Raw genomic sequence first — 21,702 nt, forward strand, 5'->3', positions numbered from 1 at the left:
CGGGGACGCGGGGAGCGCGGCGGGCGGGCGCCGGCGCCCGGGAGGTGGGGCCGCGCCGAGTCGCAGTCCCGGCCCCGCCGCCGCCGCCGCCGCCGCCGCCGCCGCCGCCGCCGCGCTGCGCACCGCCCGCTGCCGGCCTGAGCCCCGAGCCGCGCGGCGGCCGTCCCGACCCCGACCCCGACCCCGACCCCGCGCCCGCGCCCGCGCCCGAGCCCGCGCCCGAGCCCGCGCGGGGCTGAGGTTCCGGGCTCCCGGCGCCTCCCGATCGCCGACCGCCGCGCCGCGCCGCGCCGCGCCGCTTCGCTTCGCCCGGGAGGAGGCGGCCGGCCCGGCCGTGCGGCTTGTGGATTCTTAAAAAAAAAAATCGGCTCCGAGGAGGACCGTTTCCTCTCGACATGCATCCCTCCCTCCGGACAGACTGAACATCCCTCGACCCACCCCCGCCCCGCGCGGGCAGAGGCAGGCGCGGGGTGCGCGAAGAGGACCCGGGTTGGGATCTGCGCCCCCGGCTCGCGCCCCCGCCCCGCCCCACGCCCCTCCCCCCCGCAGTCGAAATTCCCCGGGGACCATGTCTCGGCAAGGTAGGTGAGCGCCGGGCGCGGCGCCGCGTCCCCGCACCCGCGAGAGCCAGCCAGGCGGCGCCACAGCCCCCGCGGCTCGCAGCGCGGCCGGCAGCTCGGGCCCCTCCGGGCGGCGCCGCGGGGGGCGGGGGGCGGGGGGGAGAGGCTCGCTCCGCGCGCGGACGTCCCCCGGCCCTCCCCCCCTCCCTGCTTTCCGTTAGGAGCCCGGCGGGGAGCTACATGCTCTCGCCGAGGACCGCCCGCGCCCGGGCGCCGCGCTACCAGGTGTAGGAGAGAGCGGGTGGGGCGCAGGGGCCTCCGAGCGCCGCGGCGTCGGCTCTTCGCTCCTGCCCGCGGGCGGACGGAGGGACCCCGGCCCCGCTGCCCGCCCCACCATGGTAGTGTTCAATGGCCTCCTTAAGATCAAAATCTGCGAGGCCGTGAGCTTGAAGCCCACAGCCTGGTCGCTGCGCCATGCGGTGGGACCCCGGCCGCAGACTTTCCTCCTCGACCCCTACATCGCCCTCAACGTGGACGACTCGCGCATCGGCCAGACGGCCACCAAGCAGAAGACCAACAGCCCGGCCTGGCACGACGAGTTCGTCACCGACGTGTGCAACGGGCGCAAGATCGAGCTGGCCGTCTTCCACGATGCCCCCATCGGCTACGACGACTTCGTGGCCAACTGCACCATCCAGTTTGAGGAGCTGCTGCAGAACGGGAGCCGGCACTTCGAGGACTGGGTGAGTGCGGGCGCCCCCGGGCCGGGAGCCCCGCTCGGGGGCCGCGGGGACGCGCCCACGGCCCTGGCGCAGGTCACGGGGCGCCGAGACCTCTTGCCATCTGGGGGGGGTGGGGTGGGTGTGTGTGTGATGTGGCTCGGCTGCCTTGGGGAAGCATACTCCATTCCGTCCTAGCTGAGAAGTAGGCACTGGAGCCACGGGGAGCAGACTTGCAGAGAGTCAGGCCCTCTAGCCCCCTTCAGACAATGGGCGCTCCCGGGAGCTTGCAAGCTGCCTGGTGCCCAAGGTTGGCCCAGGAGCCGGCGCCTTCCGCAGGCGCGTGGTGGGCTGGCTGCGTGTGTGATGGTGTGTGGGTGGGTTCCTCCGTCCTTGGAGAGGCACGTGGAGCCCTGGACTGAAGGCTTCTTGCACGTCCTGGCTTTGTCCTGCGCAGCAGCGGAGCGAGGGAGCCGCTTTATTTTTCCCTCCGGGAGGAGCAAGCCAGCTTGCTTCGATTCTGTTGCACGGTGGTTAGCTCATCTTCTGACATACGGGGAGGAAAAACGTGTCCTCCTCTAGGATGGCTCCTGCAGGGTCCCAGCAACATAAGCCAAGCTGGTTTTGCCCCGTGCATGGCCCCTGCATCCAGAATGAGTGTTGTGTTTTGAAAATGGTGCTGCTTGCAAGAAACTGGAAGTCGGTCGGTGCCTTGAATCCTACTTAAAGTTACTCGATTTCCCTGTTTTGATTTTCAGGATACTGTGCAATGAGATACTACCGCTAAGTCTGAGGTTGACTTACTTGATGACACTGTCAAAATATTAGGGACTTGGGAATGGGCCTTCCTCGTCCAAGTACTGTAAACCAAAGGCGCTCAACCTTGGCACCCAAAGAAGCAGGGAGAACCACCCTTCTTTTCGCTCTTTTTGAAAGGAAGGTGTTAAATTAGGAAATGGATTTCGGTGTTTTCTGATTTGCTACGTGTTTCCAACGAGAGCAGGTGTGGCCCTGGGTACATATGTTTTCAGGTTTCTTCGCTCTACATGAAAAGAGGTATCTGGTCCTCATGGAGAAACATAGAGGAATCCCCTTATAATTATTGAAAACAGACCACTTCATGATTGTCCCAGGGACAGAGGTCGCGTATGAACCTCGTTGGTGTATCACCTTACATATTTTTTAAAAGTAAATGGAGTTTTAGACAAAAATAGGAAAAAGTCTCCTCTCGTTATGCTCACACTGTGATGTAGTCTGCCCCAAAACCATGGTTACGGGGCTTACAGGGAAGCCTCAACTAACCATACCGAGTACAGCCCTGGGAGATTTGTGGCTTACACTTTGGGGAGCAGAATTATGGAGTTCCAAAGAACACAGTGCCATTGCACCCCATTCCGTTCATCGATGCCCCTTCCTTCTACTGGCCCCCCACCACTGGAGTTCCCACTCACTCCTCTTTTCCTTTCCATATATAGGCTCTTTGACTCAGGAAAAGTAGTGCCTCTCTTTAAGGGGAGCTTAAGGGATGACCAGTTTCAGGGCCAGACCTTAACACTAAAAATCTGTGGTTTTTAAGTTGTTTTAGAACAGGAAGAGGACAGAAAAAAAACCCACGGGTATAGTAGAGAGACCACGGGGCCTTTACCATGTATGCAGATGAGGAAGATAGAGTGGGGCAGAGAGAGCAGATGGGATGAACAGTAAGGTGGCTCTAGCCACAGAACGTATCTTGGTTGGAGGGAGAGGTGTCTAAGTGTCTCTGGTGATGCTCTGCTGGGGCCTGCCCAGACCCTGCATGCATCAGGGTGCCATCCCCACTTTTGAGCACTTGGAGTGAAGCATGCTGTGGGGCACAGGCCTTGCCTTGTCATTATTCTCTAAGGTGCTCAGATTCATGTTGGACTTGGCCCTAGCCTGGATCACCTAGTGCAGAGGCATATTTTAGAGACAAGGATATTGAGTGTCAGAGAAGCCAAATGGGTACCCAAGGTCACATGCAAGCATGAGGGGACTGGAAGTAGAGCCCACACCTCCTATTGCCCATGGCTTGCCAGGGGGATGAGAACTGGGCCCCCCTGGCCCTCCCAGTCTATTCCCTGCAGATTCATGTGCTGTGTCCCTGAGGTTTTCATTGTACACAGTAATTTAAAGTGCTTTCAAAATCATTTCTCTTTTGTCTCATAGCAAGTGTGAATTAGGTACAGCAGGTATTAGGTTTAAACAAAACAAAACAAAAAAGAACAACTTGGAACTACAAAGAGGCCAAAGTCACAAGATGAATCGAGTAGTGGAGCTGGTTCTGTTTGCTCACCTAATGTTGGTTTCACTAAAAGATGCTGGGGGATGGAGGTGGGGGTGGAGGTAGGGGGCAGGGGAGTTGGGGATGGGGGTGGCGATGCATCCGCAGAGGTGACTGGCCCTTGGAAATGGACAGGTTTACTTGGGCTGACAGAAATCACCTTTCCCATTCCTGTCACTGAGGGGACACCCACAGAATCATACCTTTGGGCAGCATTTCCCAGACTCAGGGGCTCTGTGCTTTTTACCTGGCAGGGGTGAAGAGATACCCTTTCTCGGGTGTGGCTAAGAAATCTGGCCTGAAGTAAGGAGATGCAGAGGGCCTGGAACAGCTGCTTCTCTCATTGATGCCGACCGTTTCATTCAACTGCCCCATGAATTCACGGGTACTCACCCAGTTCCTGTTTCGTGTTCAGACCCAAGCAGGGAAGTTTAGCACTCTAGGCAACCCAGAGGTAAAAGAGACTGGGTGACTCTCAGGGGCCTTCCATTTCATTAGGGAAGTGCTACTAAATAGATACATGTAGACACTCAAGTAGCAGTTAGGCTCTAAATGAGTGGGACCATAAGGATGTTACATGAGTTCGAAAAGGGCTGGAAGAAACTGGAGGGTTCCTGGAAGGAGGCATAAATTGGGCATGAGACTGTGGGTAACATTTAAAGAGATATTTGCAGGGACGCCTGGGTGGCTCAATGGTTGAGTGTCTGCCTTTGGCTCAGGTTGTGATCCCAGGGTCGTGGGATCGAGTCCCACATCGGGCTCCCCACGGAGAGACTGCTTCTCCCTCTGCCTGTGTTTCTGCCTCCCTCTCTGTGTCTCTCATCAATAAATAAATACAATCTTAAAAAAAAAAAAAAAGAGGTACTTCTAAGAGGAGACAGCTTTCTGTGGACACAGACAGACACCCCTGGAATAAAGGCAGGGGATGCCTGTGGTGAGGCTTGGGGAGATAAAGAAGCATGGTTGAAACTGGGGTTCCCCATCAGCAAGGACCAGGCTAGGATGAAATTTCCCAAATTTAAGACTTTTATCTGAGTACCATCTGTGCTATTATGTACTTACAATTTTTAAACATTGATTCTCTTATTTGCCACTTAAGCCCCAGTATTCATGAAAGCACCAGTTGGGATGCTGTAGTTACAACATTTCTTCCTTCACATTAAAATAAACAAATAGCCTTTTAACATAAAAAGGAAGGACTTTCATCTCAGGTGCCTCTTAAACTCATCAGCCTTTATGGGGGCCACACCTGGGAAACACAGGAGAAGGAGAAAGTTTAGAAAACTCAGGTGGATTCTAGAATGTTTAATAGCCAGGCTGAGATAATTATTCTCCAGATAATGAGAGACGTATCAGTTGTGATGACAAAGGGGGTTGTTTTAGAGAAAACTCATTACGGAGAGACGGAAAGATCTGGCTTGCACTAAAAGCCGAATGCCATTAAAACACTCTTGCTGCCGCTCGTTTTCCAGCAATGAGATATATAATGCTGCTCTGACTTGAGTGTGCATCAGAATCACTAGGGGAGGGTGCTAAAAATACAGATCTGCCTGCCACCTTCAGAGCTTTTCATTCTGGAGTTTAGGACAGGCGCTAGGAATCCTTATTTGTAACACGCGGTCCCGGAGAGAATTGGACCATGCTTGGAGAAACACAGGAGTAGAATAGAACTTGTGGGCCGGGGAGGGCTCTGGGTCATTAATGTATCAAGACTTTGTACGCAGAGATGGCCTGGAATTTTACAGTAGACCTTTGTAATTCCTTAAACCAGATTTATAAGCATAGTGGGGTAAACGAGACGTATTGGGACTTATTAGAAGCAGAGGCCCCATGTACACTGGATGGAGCTGCTTTGCGCTTAGGACAGATGGTGGGAGCGTGGAGGATGGCAGAGAGGGTACGTGGAGCAAGCACGCGACAGCTGGCTGCTTCCGCTCAGTCTGGAGTTGGCTGTGTGGTCACCTCACTAGTGTATATACTGAGCTCTGCTCTCCCCTGTAACACTACCCCAAAGCCATCTTTTGGTTTGTGTCACTCCCATGCTTGATCTTGTAGAGGAGCCACTCATAATGCAGTGGTAATGACTGTCATTCTCTGAGACATGGGTCAGCCCAGTGCTTAAGGGCAGAGCTCTGAAGCCAAACTCCTTGGGTTTTTTTTTTTTTAATTTTTAAAAAATATTTATCTATTCATGAGAGACACAGAGACCGGCAGAGACAGAGGCAGAAGGAGAAGCAGGATCCCTGCGAGGAGCCTGATGTGGGACTTGATCCCAGGACCCTGGGATCACGCCCTGAGCTGAAGGCAGACGCTCAACCACTGAGCCACCCAGGTGCCCCAACTCCTTGGGTTTGATTCCTACATCTGCCACCAACCACTTTTGTGATCTTTAGAGAGCTATTTGACCCGTGTTTCTGTTTCTTCCTCTGTAAGGAATGAGTGATGGTAAACGTATCTACCTCTAACAAAAAGGGTTTTGGGGGAGATGAAAGGTTACTACTACCTGGAAAACGCACAGACCAATGCCTGCCCTCAGCAAGAACTCAGTGAATGTTTAGTCTCTCCAGTTATTTTTGTGTCCCCTAAACCTACCATGGGACTGGCCCTGAAGAGAGTCTTTCTAGATTTGATTATTATACAGGACCCAAAGAAGCCAGTTTTAAATCATCTCCAAAATGTTTCTTTTCCGTTGGGTAGTGTCACTTGGCCAGGAATGGCATGCTAGTGTTTCTGTTTCCGATTTCCCAGAGAGCCTCACTGAAAAGGTTTCTCGAAATTATCCCATCCTGCTGACCCTGTGAGATCGGCCTGCACTGTTTTTGAACAGGTAAGATTCAGGGACTGGTATTCGTTGTTGGCCCCAGAATCCCTTGGGGGAGATTGTTACACAGCCAAAGCCAAGCTCTGTTAGTCCAGATACTGATGCTCTGGGCGGAGCCTATGGGCATTGCTGAGGCCCCTACTGAGTCTCACCCTGAGCGGGGCTAGGGTACACGTTGATATATGCTGCCTGAAGGCCTATCTCTATATCAGGACTTCTGTATAGAGAAATCTTAGAAGATCCCTGAAAACTTTTATTATCATTTAAATGGAGCGAGGTAGGGTCTAGAAAGGGATATGGAAGGACTGGGAATGGTCAGAGGTCCCTTTGCGTGCACCTGCCCTTTGAATTTGTCCACCAGCAGCTGAGGTTCCAGGATCTCTCCACACTTAACCCCCTACAGATTCCTGTAATACTTATCGTCTAATTAAATATAACTCCCCTTGGTATGTGATTGGTTATTTAACAACTACCTTGGGGGTTAGTTCTTGCCCCAGTGCTATCATGGAAAGCCACTTGGCACTGGGGCTCTAGTCAAAGGGCCTTCGGTCTCCTGGGCAGTCAGACCTTGTTGGTCTGTTCTGTTTCTCCTTCTTTGTGTCTTTGACCAGCAGCAGATTGAGTGATTAATTGAGACCCTCAGGTCCCTACCTCTTCACTGCCCGCCCCCACTCAGATCTGTGGGTTCTAACTGCAGGATGCATCTACCACTCTTGAGGCATGTGACTTAGGCTCTTTATGCCTGTTCATCTGTAAAATGGGAATGTAATAGTTCTTATAATCATATGACAACCTCTTCCAGTTGTTGTGAGAAATAAGGGAATCTATGTAAAGTTCTTAGCAAAGGGCCAGGCTACTGTATATTTTAACAATTTTATTAATATTTGAAGAGTTATATGTGTGGATTCATAGTTTGAGAATCTTAAATCAGAACATATGGTCCAGCGATATTTTTCTCTTTGATTTATGAATGTATTTATATGAAAAGTCTCACATAGTCTAAAAATAAAGTTAATTTAGTTACATTTAACAATTGCCCTTTTGAAAATATTAGAATCCACTTGAAATGAGACTGTTTTGAAAAGTCTAGGAATTGTGTGGCCACTGTAGTCAAAGGTTAATTATTTATTGAAGCATATGACCAATTGAAAATAGGGACATTTGGGAGCTGCTGTTTTGGTTTTACTGTACCAGTTTCATCTAGTTTCATGGATTTAAATACATTCTCAAATGCTGTTGCCTCCAAATTCCTGGTTCCAACCCATATGGGTATAGCTTCAGAACTCATATATGTGACTGACTTCTAGTCATTGTCATTTGTGCAAGGGCATCTCAAACTCTGTTATACCAAAAACTGTAATCTGATGTCCCTCCCTCCCAGTTGAAGCCTCTCATTGTCTTCCCCGTCTCAAGAAATGGCAAATGCATCCTTCTGGTTGCCCAGGCCACAAACTGTGAGAAGCCATTCTTGATGCCTGTCGTTCTCACACCCCCATATCCAGTCCCACAGCAGCATCTGTTATCTTCAAAATATATTCCAGATCTGATCATCTTTGCATATCTCTGCTGATATCACTCTGGTCCAAGATCTTATCATCTCATACCTGGATTATTTCAACAGCCTCCTCACTGGTTTCCTGCTGCCCCAGCTTCACCAGTGTATGTCACTCAGTTCACACATCTTCTTGGTAGAAACCCATGTCCTTACAGTCTACATAACCACCATGGTCAGGCTCCTGTTATGACCTCGCTGACCCTACATCTCCAGCTACTTTTCCCCTACACTCCTTCCCCAGCCTTATTGACCCCCTTGCCACCCTTCGATGTATTTACTGTATTCCTCCCTCAGTCTTTGCACTGGCTGTTCCATCTTTCTGGAATGTTCCTTTCCTAGATACCCTCATGGTTCAAGTTTTTCTCAAATATTACATTCTCAGTAAGGCTCTTTCTGATCATCCTATTTAAAATTTCACCATTCTCCTTGATCCTTTATATACTCCTTTCCTGCTTTAGTTTTTTTTTTTTTTTTAATTAGCAAGGTCTTTATTTTATTTTTTTTTTAATTTTTATTTATTTATGATAGTCACAGAGAGAAAGAGAGGCAGAGACATAGGCAGAGGGAGAAGCAGGCTCCATGCAGCGGGAGCCTGATGTGGGATTCGATCCTGGGTCTCCAGGATCGCGCCCTGGGCCAAAGGCAGGCGCCAAACCGCTGCGCCACCCAGGGATCCCTCCTGCTTTAGTTTTACTCTTTAGCTCTTATCTATATCTTCTATATTTTTCTTATTTATCTTTATTATCTGTCTCTAGCACCAAAACAGAGTTTCTATAAACACACAGGTGTTTGTTCACTTGGTACCCCAGACAGTTCCTGGTTCCTTGTTGAATGAGTGAATGAATTTAAATAAACAAGTGTGTGTTCCCTTAGCACCTACTGTGGTTAAGACAAAAGTTGTGTGCAGTATCATTCCTGCCTCCAAGGAGTATGAATTCTAGCTGGGAAGATCAGTATGGTAAGCAGTTGAAGGAATCCCCTAGAAAGTCTTTCTGTACAGTTGAAAGAAGTGAGGAAAAGGCAGAAGAATAGGATATTTTATTTTACAAAGATCTGTAGGATTCCTTGAAAATGTGCATATGGGGTAACGCCTATTATTTCCACGAGGCAATTTGCATTAAGCTGAAGAAGCAAGCCTAAGGTTTCTTTTCTTTTCTTTTTTTTTTTTTTAATTTAAGTTCAGTTTGCCAACATATAGTATAACACCCAGTGCTCATCTCATCATGTGCCCTCCTTAATGACCGTCAACTGGGTGATGGGCATGAAGTCCGAGGTTTCTAAGAGTAGGAACTGTAAATGCTCTGGATGCCCAGGGTCTGTGCAAGGTCCTGTGGGAAAGGGAGAAGAAAAAGGCCCACTTGTCCTCCCTTTGTAGAATTTAAAATCACGTTTAAATTCTCATAAGGGCTTTAGATACAAAACCCTCTGTAATTGACAGCAACAAGAAATGAAATTTTAAATTCCAGTGCCCGAACTCCAGAGCTGGAGCTCATTGAAGCATATTTAGACAAAGCTTCCAGGGCTTTCACTTAGACTAAAAGAACTCCAGAGCAGGCCTGCAGTATTTTACATAAATAAAAGCTACACTTGGCAAAACATTATATTTCTCTCCAAGTTCCTCCGGGTATATATGTGCTGGTTAAGTAATTACAATCTATTATAATGCTAATCAGCAGGATCGCACCTGTTTGGAATCTAGTTTTCTGGCAGAAACCATGTGAAGTGGCCAAAAGTCTGTACTGTGCTGGGATTTCAGAGGGGACCAAGCACACTGTTGTCACTTCAGCTTGCCTGCCATGAAACAGAATGGAAACTCCAGAGGGAAGATGATTGAGCCCCATAATATCATGCCTGGAAGGAAGAGGAGAGGCAGTCTCTTACAGAATCCAAGCACAGAAATGAGAACCTCCCCTGCCCCACCCCCTCCCTGTCGTCCCCTCTACTTCACCTTGAAGTCTCAGAGAGGTAGATTTTTAAGCTAGTGAAAAAGTCATCTGTATTTGTCAGCAGAGAGTAAACTCATTGAGCCAATGACCCCAAGAGGTAGATCAGATTAAGAATATTATCAGGTTCAAGAAGGATTTAGGAAAATCGTGGCAGGTGAATCTGTTATTAATTATTGAGGAAGGGATCCCTGGGTGGCGCAGCGGTTTGGCGCCTGCCTTTGGCCCAGGGCGCGATCCTGGAGACCCTAGATCGAATCCCACGTCGGGCTCCCGGTGCATGGAGCCTGCTTCTCCCTCTGCCTGTGTCTCTGCCTCTCTCTCTCTCTGTGACTATCATAAATAAATAAAAATTAAAAAAAAATTTTAAAAAAATTAATTATTGAGGAAAAACATAGACTTTGATTTTGCTTATGTCCTTCTTGAGTAGATTTTTCTGTTTTCAGACTATAGTATCTCTTAATGCCAGTTATCTTGCCCCAGCCAGATGTGAGCATCTTGTGAGAAGTGTTTTCCTCCCAGGGGCTCACTAAGTAGAGTATGAGCTATTCAGAAAGTACATGTAGCCAATCACTCCTCTGTTGGTTGAATAAAAGGCTGCCTTTGGGGTCTGTTTTGTAAAAGGTCACATAGGCAGCACTCTTTAATCAGACTTAGATTCTACTCCTTGTAGAAGTTCACCATCCAGTACAGTACTGAAAAGAAAGATGGCAGAACTCAAAAATTCTAGCCAGTGGACAAAGTGGTTTGTTAATTCATTGCTCCAGCCATTCTTTCATCCATTTAGCAAATATTCATTGAATACCTTATATGCCAGGTGCCGTGCCAGGAGCTGTACTCATGGAACAGATAGTCTGGTAGGAGACACAATACTAATCAATAAGTAACATAAATATTCTGGTGTATAAAATTAATTAAGAAGGAGAGCTCATCATAAGGCTTTCTGAGCCTGAGAACACCTAGACTTCACCCCTTTAGAGTTGGATTGCCTAATACTTCCCCCCCACCCCCGAGGAAATTTATTGACTAGGGGGTCAATTACCTCTCCTGTTAATCAGTGGTGTTGGACCTTAGATTCGACATGTGTGAAAGCAGGAGGTAGCATAGATCTAGACACCCTTATGTAAGGCCTCTGTTAACAATGACTCTGACTGACTTGGCTGTCTGCATTTTGGGCCTTGACGTTGCTCGACCTAGCACTTGATGATATTTTATCTTTATTGTTTTTCATGAAGCTGAGTCTTGTATCTCTGAAAAACTGTCAGCTTCTGCTTTTTTCCCCTCCTTATCTTTCTTTATTACTGTGATCAAAATCACAAAGCCATTTCTGATAGCTTGCTTCCTTACCTAGTGTTCAAGGCCCACTAAAAGACATTTATTATTTACTTGTTTGTTTAGAGGGGTGAGAGGCAGAGGGAGAGGGTGAGAGAGAATCTTACACAGACTCCTCTACAGTGGGTGTGGACATGAGGCGAATTCTCCAGGGAATTCCCAGTGTTGATCTCCATGGGGCTTGATCTTACGACCCTGAGATCATGACCTGAGCCGAAATCAAGAGTCCAACACTTAACCAACTGAGCCACCCTGGCACCCCTTCGTTTATTTATTTATTTTTAAGATTTTATTTATTCATGAGAGAGAAAGAGAGAGAGAGAGAGAGAAAGAGAGAGAGAGGCAGAGACAGGCAGAGAGAGAAGCAGGCTCCATGCAGGGAGCCCGACGTGGGACTCGATCCTGGATCCCCAGGATCAGGTCCTAGGCTGAAGGCAGATGCTCAACCACTGAGCCACCCAGGGGTCCCACATTTATTTTTTAAATGGAGCCCTCTGTCCAAATCATTGAGCCACTCAAAGGATATTGTAAAAACAAGCAAGCAGAATTTCTGGAACTCAGGGCCTATGAATCCATCTCCCTATCTTTTAGATGGATGATTATCTAAACCATTTTGGGCCACTGAGAGAATCCTCAATCAGCCACTGAGGATGGAACATGTAACTGACCAGTATTTCCCAGACTATCTTTCAAAGAGTGGGAGTCTTCTAATATTCTCAGGTTGCTGTGATCAAAAAGGTTGGGAAATGTTGCAGAGTCAAATGCACATTAGTCTATTAAAGACTCCAAGATGGCCTATAGCAAAGGGATTTGTACACCTCTGTGTGTGTAATCACAGGTTCCCCAAACTGAGTCATCATAGAATGCTGTTATTTGTGAAAAATTATTAGCACCATAGAACTAGTGTTTTGTGGATATATTTTGAAAAACATTATAATTAGAAAAAAGAAGGAAAGGACCTTTCTCAAGTGGGCCATTTGGGGATTTGAGATTAACACCCTTTTATGAAACAGTGAAGTTGAAGAACTGTGGGAATTCACTGGAGAGGAAGATTAATGTGTATTCTACTAGTTGGCAAAGGCTTCTTCATAAGATTTTGAGCCAGGTCTTGTAGAATATGGAATCTGAATAGACAGAGAAGGGAGCCCCTCTAAATTGGAAGAAGAGCATAAAAAATGTTGGGCAAGCAGTTTTTGGCATTTTGGGTGATGAGGGCAATCAGGAAACCAGTGAGATTAAAGCAGGAATGCAGTCTAAAAATAATTGCTTCATTAAAACACACACACACACACACCCACACACCCACCCACCCACAACAAAACAGTAAGTTATCCAAAGAAAGGGAACAGTGGATAGAATGGATATTCATTCATTAATCTATCCATCCATCTAGCCAGCGAGCCATTCAACAAACATATAATAAACACTTTTTATGTTCTAGGAATTTTGCTTGGGGCAAGGTGTTGAGCAGAATCACTAAGATCTATTGAACTCTTGGTTATCAAGGGAATCTATCCTAAGGGCTAGCCTCAATCTCCCATGCTGTATTTCAGCTAATTTTCTTCATTTATTTCTTGATAGGCCTGGTAGGATGAAGACTAGCTTTGTAGCATCCTTCATGTCACTGAGTGGTGGCTCATCTAAATTCATGGAGCTTTAAAAGTAATGTGGGCTTTAAAGTCAGTCCTGGGTTGAATTCTAATTTTATCAGTTGTGGCTGCATGATGTTAGGGAAATTCTTTAACCAATCTATGCCACTCCCCTCATCTGTAAAATGGGAATAATAGCTTTCTTGTAGAGTTATTATGACGACGGATGAAACATGAAAAAGAGCCCAGCTTCTAGCAACTTCTCAGTAAATGGTAATTTATTATTGGTAACTGTCTACATTTAGTATTTTTTTATTTGATATAGGTGGAATTGTGCTTTTGTCAGAAGATTTCATTCACTAATGGCCATCCAAGGAGTTTAAAGTGAAACTTTTTCTGGTGCCTACCTCCCTTCTCTCTGAAATGAGCTAGCTATAGGAATTCAGGGCTTGTCAGGTCCCAGGTGTGCAGAGCTAGAACCTTCACACTTGGCCTTTCTTGGGTGGCCCCTGGAGTGGGAAGCGTGAGGAACATGGATTACCTGCCCTGGGGCTGGCTTTGGTCTGGATGTATGGACCTACCTGATACACTGCTCCCTCTGGAATTTTTTTTTTTTTTTTTAATTTTTTATTTATTTATGATAGTCACAGAGAGAGAAGAGAGGCAGAGACATAGGCAGAGGGAGAAGCAGGCTCCATGCAGCGGGAGCCTGATGTGGGATTCGATCCTGGGTCTCCAGGATCGCGCCCTGGGCCAAAGGCAGGCGCCAAACCGCTGCGCCACCCAGGGATCCCTCCTGCTTTAGTTTTACTCTTTAGCTCTTATCTATATCTTCTATATTTTTCTTATTTATCTTTATTATCTGTCTCTAGCACCAAAACAGAGTTTCTATAAACACACAGGTGTTTGTTCACTTGGTACCCCAGACAGTTCCTGGTTCCTTGTTGAATGAGTGAATGAATTTAAATAAACAAGTGTGTGTTCCCTTAGCACCTACTGTGGTTAAGACAAAAGTTGTGTGCAGTATCATTCCTGCCTCCAAGGAGTATGAATTCTAGCTGGGAAGATCAGTATGGTAAGCAGTTGAAGGAATCCCCTAGAAAGTCTTTCTGTACAGTTGAAAGAAGTGAGGAAAAGGCAGAAGAATAGGATATTTTATTTTACAAAGATCTGTAGGATTCCTTGAAAATGTGCATATGGGGTAACGCCTATTATTTCCACGAGGCAATTTGCATTAAGCTGAAGAAGCAAGCCTAAGGTTTCTTTTCTTTTCTTTTTTTTTTTTTTAATTTAAGTTCAGTTTGCCAACATATAGTATAACACCCAGTGCTCATCTCATCATGTGCCCTCCTTAATGACCGTCAACTGGGTGATGGGCATGAAGTCCGAGGTTTCTAAGAGTAGGAACTGTAAATGCTCTGGATGCCCAGGGTCTGTGCAAGGTCCTGTGGGAAAGGGAGAAGAAAAAGGCCCACTTGTCCTCCCTTTGTAGAATTTAAAATCACGTTTAAATTCTCATAAGGGCTTTAGATACAAAACCCTCTGTAATTGACAGCAACAAGAAATGAAATTTTAAATTCCAGTGCCCGAACTCCAGAGCTGGAGCTCATTGAAGCATATTTAGACAAAGCTTCCAGGGCTTTCACTTAGACTAAAAGAACTCCAGAGCAGGCCTGCAGTATTTTACATAAATAAAAGCTACACTTGGCAAAACATTATATTTCTCTCCAAGTTCCTCCGGGTATATATGTGCTGGTTAAGTAATTACAATCTATTATAATGCTAATCAGCAGGATCGCACCTGTTTGGAATCTAGTTTTCTGGCAGAAACCATGTGAAGTGGCCAAAAGTCTGTACTGTGCTGGGATTTCAGAGGGGACCAAGCACACTGTTGTCACTTCAGCTTGCCTGCCATGAAACAGAATGGAAACTCCAGAGGGAAGATGATTGAGCCCCATAATATCATGCCTGGAAGGAAGAGGAGAGGCAGTCTCTTACAGAATCCAAGCACAGAAATGAGAACCTCCCCTGCCCCACCCCCTCCCTGTCGTCCCCTCTACTTCACCTTGAAGTCTCAGAGAGGTAGATTTTTAAGCTAGTGAAAAAGTCATCTGTATTTGTCAGCAGAGAGTAAACTCATTGAGCCAATGACCCCAAGAGGTAGATCAGATTAAGAATATTATCAGGTTCAAGAAGGATTTAGGAAAATCGTGGCAGGTGAATCTGTTATTAATTATTGAGGAAGGGATCCCTGGGTGGCGCAGCGGTTTGGCGCCTGCCTTTGGCCCAGGGCGCGATCCTGGAGACCCTAGATCGAATCCCACGTCGGGCTCCCGGTGCATGGAGCCTGCTTCTCCCTCTGCCTGTGTCTCTGCCTCTCTCTCTCTCTGTGACTATCATAAATAAATAAAAATTAAAAAAAAATTTTAAAAAAATTAATTATTGAGGAAAAACATAGACTTTGATTTTGCTTATGTCCTTCTTGAGTAGATTTTTCTGTTTTCAGACTATAGTATCTCTTAATGCCAGTTATCTTGCCCCAGCCAGATGTGAGCATCTTGTGAGAAGTGTTTTCCTCCCAGGGGCTCACTAAGTAGAGTATGAGCTATTCAGAAAGTACATGTAGCCAATCACTCCTCTGTTGGTTGAATAAAAGGCTGCCTTTGGGGTCTGTTTTGTAAAAGGTCACATAGGCAGCACTCTTTAATCAGACTTAGATTCTACTCCTTGTAGAAGTTCACCATCCAGTACAGTACTGAAAAGAAAGATGGCAGAACTCAAAAATTCTAGCCAGTGGACAAAGTGGTTTGTTAATTCATTGCTCCAGCCATTCTTTCATCCATTTAGCAAATATTCATTGAATACCTTATATGCCAGGTGCCGTGCCAGGAGCTGTACTCATGGAACAGATAGTCTGGTAGGAGACACAATACTAATCAATAAGTAACATAAATATTCTGGTGTATAAAATTAATTAAGAAGGAGAGCTCATCATAAGGCTTTCTGAGCCTGAGAACACCTAGACTTCACCCCTTTAGAGTTGGATTGCCTAATACTTCCCCCCCACCCCCGAGGAAATTTATTGACTAGGGGGTCAATTACCTCTCCTGTTAATCAGTGGTGTTGGACCTTAGATTCGACATGTGTGAAAGCAGGAGGTAGCATAGATCTAGACACCCTTATGTAAGGCCTCTGTTAACAATGACTCTGACTGACTTGGCTGTCTGCATTTTGGGCCTTGACGTTGCTCGACCTAGCACTTGATGATATTTTATCTTTATTGTTTTTCATGAAGCTGAGTCTTGTATCTCTGAAAAACTGTCAGCTTCTGCTTTTTTCCCCTCCTTATCTTTCTTTATTACTGTGATCAAAATCACAAAGCCATTTCTGATAGCTTGCTTCCTTACCTAGTGTTCAAGGCCCACTAAAAGACATTTATTATTTACTTGTTTGTTTAGAGGGGTGAGAGGCAGAGGGAGAGGGTGAGAGAGAATCTTACACAGACTCCTCTACAGTGGGTGTGGACATGAGGCGAATTCTCCAGGGAATTCCCAGTGTTGATCTCCATGGGGCTTGATCTTACGACCCTGAGATCATGACCTGAGCCGAAATCAAGAGTCCAACACTTAACCAACTGAGCCACCCTGGCACCCCTTCGTTTATTTATTTATTTTTAAGATTTTATTTATTCATGAGAGAGAAAGAGAGAGAGAGAGAGAGAAAGAGAGAGAGAGGCAGAGACAGGCAGAGAGAGAAGCAGGCTCCATGCAGGGAGCCCGACGTGGGACTCGATCCTGGATCCCCAGGATCAGGTCCTAGGCTGAAGGCAGATGCTCAACCACTGAGCCACCCAGGGGTCCCACATTTATTTTTTAAATGGAGCCCTCTGTCCAAATCATTGAGCCACTCAAAGGATATTGTAAAAACAAGCAAGCAGAATTTCTGGAACTCAGGGCCTATGAATCCATCTCCCTATCTTTTAGATGGATGATTATCTAAACCATTTTGGGCCACTGAGAGAATCCTCAATCAGCCACTGAGGATGGAACATGTAACTGACCAGTATTTCCCAGACTATCTTTCAAAGAGTGGGAGTCTTCTAATATTCTCAGGTTGCTGTGATCAAAAAGGTTGGGAAATGTTGCAGAGTCAAATGCACATTAGTCTATTAAAGACTCCAAGATGGCCTATAGCAAAGGGATTTGTACACCTCTGTGTGTGTAATCACAGGTTCCCCAAACTGAGTCATCATAGAATGCTGTTATTTGTGAAAAATTATTAGCACCATAGAACTAGTGTTTTGTGGATATATTTTGAAAAACATTATAATTAGAAAAAAGAAGGAAAGGACCTTTCTCAAGTGGGCCATTTGGGGATTTGAGATTAACACCCTTTTATGAAACAGTGAAGTTGAAGAACTGTGGGAATTCACTGGAGAGGAAGATTAATGTGTATTCTACTAGTTGGCAAAGGCTTCTTCATAAGATTTTGAGCCAGGTCTTGTAGAATATGGAATCTGAATAGACAGAGAAGGGAGCCCCTCTAAATTGGAAGAAGAGCATAAAAAATGTTGGGCAAGCAGTTTTTGGCATTTTGGGTGATGAGGGCAATCAGGAAACCAGTGAGATTAAAGCAGGAATGCAGTCTAAAAATAATTGCTTCATTAAAACACACACACACACACACCCACACACCCACCCACCCACAACAAAACAGTAAGTTATCCAAAGAAAGGGAACAGTGGATAGAATGGATATTCATTCATTAATCTATCCATCCATCTAGCCAGCGAGCCATTCAACAAACATATAATAAACACTTTTTATGTTCTAGGAATTTTGCTTGGGGCAAGGTGTTGAGCAGAATCACTAAGATCTATTGAACTCTTGGTTATCAAGGGAATCTATCCTAAGGGCTAGCCTCAATCTCCCATGCTGTATTTCAGCTAATTTTCTTCATTTATTTCTTGATAGGCCTGGTAGGATGAAGACTAGCTTTGTAGCATCCTTCATGTCACTGAGTGGTGGCTCATCTAAATTCATGGAGCTTTAAAAGTAATGTGGGCTTTAAAGTCAGTCCTGGGTTGAATTCTAATTTTATCAGTTGTGGCTGCATGATGTTAGGGAAATTCTTTAACCAATCTATGCCACTCCCCTCATCTGTAAAATGGGAATAATAGCTTTCTTGTAGAGTTATTATGACGACGGATGAAACATGAAAAAGAGCCCAGCTTCTAGCAACTTCTCAGTAAATGGTAATTTATTATTGGTAACTGTCTACATTTAGTATTTTTTTATTTGATATAGGTGGAATTGTGCTTTTGTCAGAAGATTTCATTCACTAATGGCCATCCAAGGAGTTTAAAGTGAAACTTTTTCTGGTGCCTACCTCCCTTCTCTCTGAAATGAGCTAGCTATAGGAATTCAGGGCTTGTCAGGTCCCAGGTGTGCAGAGCTAGAACCTTCACACTTGGCCTTTCTTGGGTGGCCCCTGGAGTGGGAAGCGTGAGGAACATGGATTACCTGCCCTGGGGCTGGCTTTGGTCTGGATGTATGGACCTACCTGATACACTGCTCCCTCTGGAATTTTTTTTTTTTTTTTTTAATTTTTTATTTATTTATGATAGTCACAGAGAGAGAGAGAGAGGCAGAGACACAGGCGGAGGGAGAAGCAGGCTCCACGCACCGGGAGCCCGACGTGGGATTCGATCCCGGGTCTCCAGGATCGCGCCCTGGGCCAAAGGCAGGCGCCAAACCGCTGCGCCACCCAGGGATCCCTCCCTCTGGAATTTTAAAAAAAGCAGATTCAGTGTTGCATTTCAACCTGAACCTCACCTGCATTAGCTTGTGGCCCTACCGTGGTACCTGAGGATGGAGGATTTTTCACAGTCCCCTTTGCTGTGGCCCAGGTGTACGTCCCAATCTCTGGGCCAAAGCGTCTGATTTCATCTCCCTACCATGTGTCTGTTCTGTGAGCCCAGCCTCTAACGGGGAGTGCTCACTGCCCTGTCGTCCTGGCCTGAATGTTGATAGGGCACAGAGGTACACCACTGAGAGGGCGGGACTTGGCTTTTGACCAGGACAGCAGAATTGCTTGGGAGTAACGCGAGTTGAAGGGTAGCCAGCCGTTTGAAAAGATTACTGTATGCTTGTAAGGAATCATAAATTCCTTTGTTAATTTTCTGTTAGGACCCTTGCTTTTTAAGCTCAGATTTCATTCTAGATACTCGACACTGAAGTCGCAGAACTACATGTAGCAGAGAGCTCATTCGCCCTTCCTGAAGGATCCGTTCTCAGAAACTGTTCTCTTCAATCATCTGAGTCCTTTTCTTCCTTCAAAACTTTCTTCAGAATTCACCCAAGAGCAGAGGGTCTGGTTCTTCTATTTGGTAACTTTGTGACTTTGTGAAAGTTCACTTAACCTCCTCAAACTTTTGTTTCCTTGTTTCTGAAAAGGGTTAATAATAGTCATCCTTCTTGGGTTGTAGGGTTGCCGGCAGGATTGAATGAGGTCCATGTGACAGGTGAAGGTTCTTGAGCCTGTAAATATTAATTCTGTGCCCTTTTGATGAACAATGAATGGTGTGCTTCTCTAGACCTTCATTTATTGAAGTGGGTAAAGGGACGCCTGCGTGGTTCAGTGGTTGAGCCTCTGCCTTTGGCTCAGGGTGTGATCCCTGGTCCTGGGATCGAGTCCCATATCAAGCTCCCTGTGGGAAGCCTGCTTCTCCCTCTGCCTCTCTCTGTGTCTCTCATAAATAAATAAAACCTTTTTAAAAAAGAAGTAGGTAAAAAAAATTGTTTTTGGCACCCAAGCTTCTCTGTATCCTTTGCTCCCTAGGACTCTGCCCTATTTGTGTTAGGTGCCCAGAGCCCAGGGTTGCCAGATGAAGTATAGAATGTCCAGTTAAAGTTAAACTTCAGATAAACAACAGATACCTTTTCTGCTATAGGTATGTCCTAAATATTACATGGGACATACTTACACTTATAGATTTACACTAACAATGTATTCATTGTCTGGAATTCAGAATTAACTGGGCATCCTGTCTTTTTGTTTGCTAAAGCTGGGTTTCTGTGTCCTCTAACCCCAATAACAAAACATGTCCAGGAGAGGATGTGTTTGTCATCTCTTTGTCCCACTGAAGGCAGGGGAGGGAAATTTGAAGTCACTTTAAAATGGAAGCATTAGGCCCTTGTTAAAATAATTCCAGAATGAGCCAGAAGTAGGGAACATGTTTTTCTGATGAAGAACGACCCCTTACAAGAACCCCTGGAATCGGTGGGGGGGGGGGGGCTCCTGCTTGAACACTTAAAGTCCAGTCCACCCCACTGGCCTGTTATGTATGTCAGAATCCCACAGCTTCTCTTTTTTCCCCACATTGGATCTGAGAGCTCAGTTCACAGGAAGTGCAAGTCCCCAGCTACGACCACCTAGCTGTTTTAAAATTATATATATTTTTCATTTCGGGAAAAATAGCTCTCTTAAGTTTCAGGCGCCTGAGTATTAATTCATGATGATAGCTTTAGGGTTCATTTTCATATCTTTATTAGCCTGGTTCTCTGGAATCCAGGAGATTTATGTAAGAGTTGTGCAATGGCACTAAATACCCTTTCAGGGTGCTCAGAACCAGTTGTCTCCCCCACCCCCAGTTACTCAGAGGATAGAGTCTAGCCTTATCGCCCCAGCAGACATTCAGTACCCTGTGTGGCTTGCATCCCCCCTCCTCCCCATTTTTCGGCCAAGTGGATCCTGGGTCCTTCATGCTGGGAACCTCCTCCCCCGGGGGGCTTATTTCTCTCGTCTGCCTCCAGTTTTTCTAGGTGCTCCAATCCTCACATGTCCATATTCCTGGAATACTAGAACCGCTTATCCAAGTCTCCCTCCTTCTTGGGCCTCTTTCCTAGAACTCTCCAGACTGCAGCTCTTTCGGCCCTTGGGATCCTGGTGACATTTACCATTTCTGCCCTCCATTTAAAATGATTGATGTCTCATGTTGATGGTCAGATACTCTCTGTCCGTTCTCTTACAGAGGCAGAAAAGTTCCCAGGGAGGAAGAACTCATGCCAGTTTGTGCTAACACTTGGCATATTGCCTTGCACATAATAGATGCTTGATTGGTTAAATAAATGTTCACATTAAATTATAATAGTAACTAAATAGTAGGTGTTCAGTAGATATTTGCTCTGGAGTGTTCTCCTTCCTTCCATGACAGAGAAGAATGTATTATTTTAAAAAATCACACATGGGGCACCTGAGGGCTTGGTCAGTTAAGCATCTGACTCTTGATTTCAGCTCAAGTGGTCCTGAGATCAAACCCTGTGTTGGGCCCCATGCTGGGTGTTTGGGATTCTCTCTCTCTGTCTCCCTCTGCTCATGTGAATTCTGTCTCTCTGTCTCTCTGTCTGTCTCTGTCTCTCTCTCTCTCTCAAAAAAAAAAACAAAACACCTAAACATCTCTGTTATTTTTAAATAAGAAAAGGCAAGGGAGGGTACTGACATGTGGGGTGGACTTTTATCTTCTACCTTCATTTCAGCATTGTTTATAAAATTCAATAAACTTTGCTTTTTTAGATTAGTTTTGGATTTATAAAAAATTGAGCAGAAAACACAGAGTTCCCATATACCGCCTAATTCGCACACACAATTTCCCCATTATTACAGTTGACCCGTGGACAATGTGAGGGGTCGGGGGCGCTGACCCCTGACCAGTTGAAAATCCAGGTATAACTTTTCACTACCAAAAACTGAACTCCTAATAGCCTGTTGTTGACTAGAAGCTTTACTGATAACATCAACAGTAGATTAACACATATCTTTATGTTATATGTATATATTATATACCGTATTCTTACAATAAAGCTAGGGAAAGGAAAATGTTATG

At 45.9% G+C, this 21,702-nt stretch overlaps 1 protein-coding gene across 1 annotated transcript in view; it reads left to right on the forward strand.

The window, feature by feature from the left end:
• The first annotated feature begins 444 nt into the window (after positions 1 to 444).
• Positions 445 to 21,702, forward strand: part of PRKCE (protein kinase C epsilon) — a 492,630-nt gene continuing 471,372 nt past the window's right edge. The window contains exon 1 of the mRNA XM_041754368.1: positions 445 to 1,303. Coding sequence (XP_041610302.1) covers positions 956 to 1,303 — 348 coding nt within the window. The 5' untranslated portion in view covers positions 445 to 955. The remainder of the gene's footprint in view (positions 1,304 to 21,702) is intronic.

Source organism: Vulpes lagopus, chromosome 5, assembly GCF_018345385.1.
Source record: "Vulpes lagopus strain Blue_001 chromosome 5, ASM1834538v1, whole genome shotgun sequence".
Classification (NCBI taxonomy): Eukaryota; Metazoa; Chordata; class Mammalia; order Carnivora; family Canidae; genus Vulpes; species Vulpes lagopus.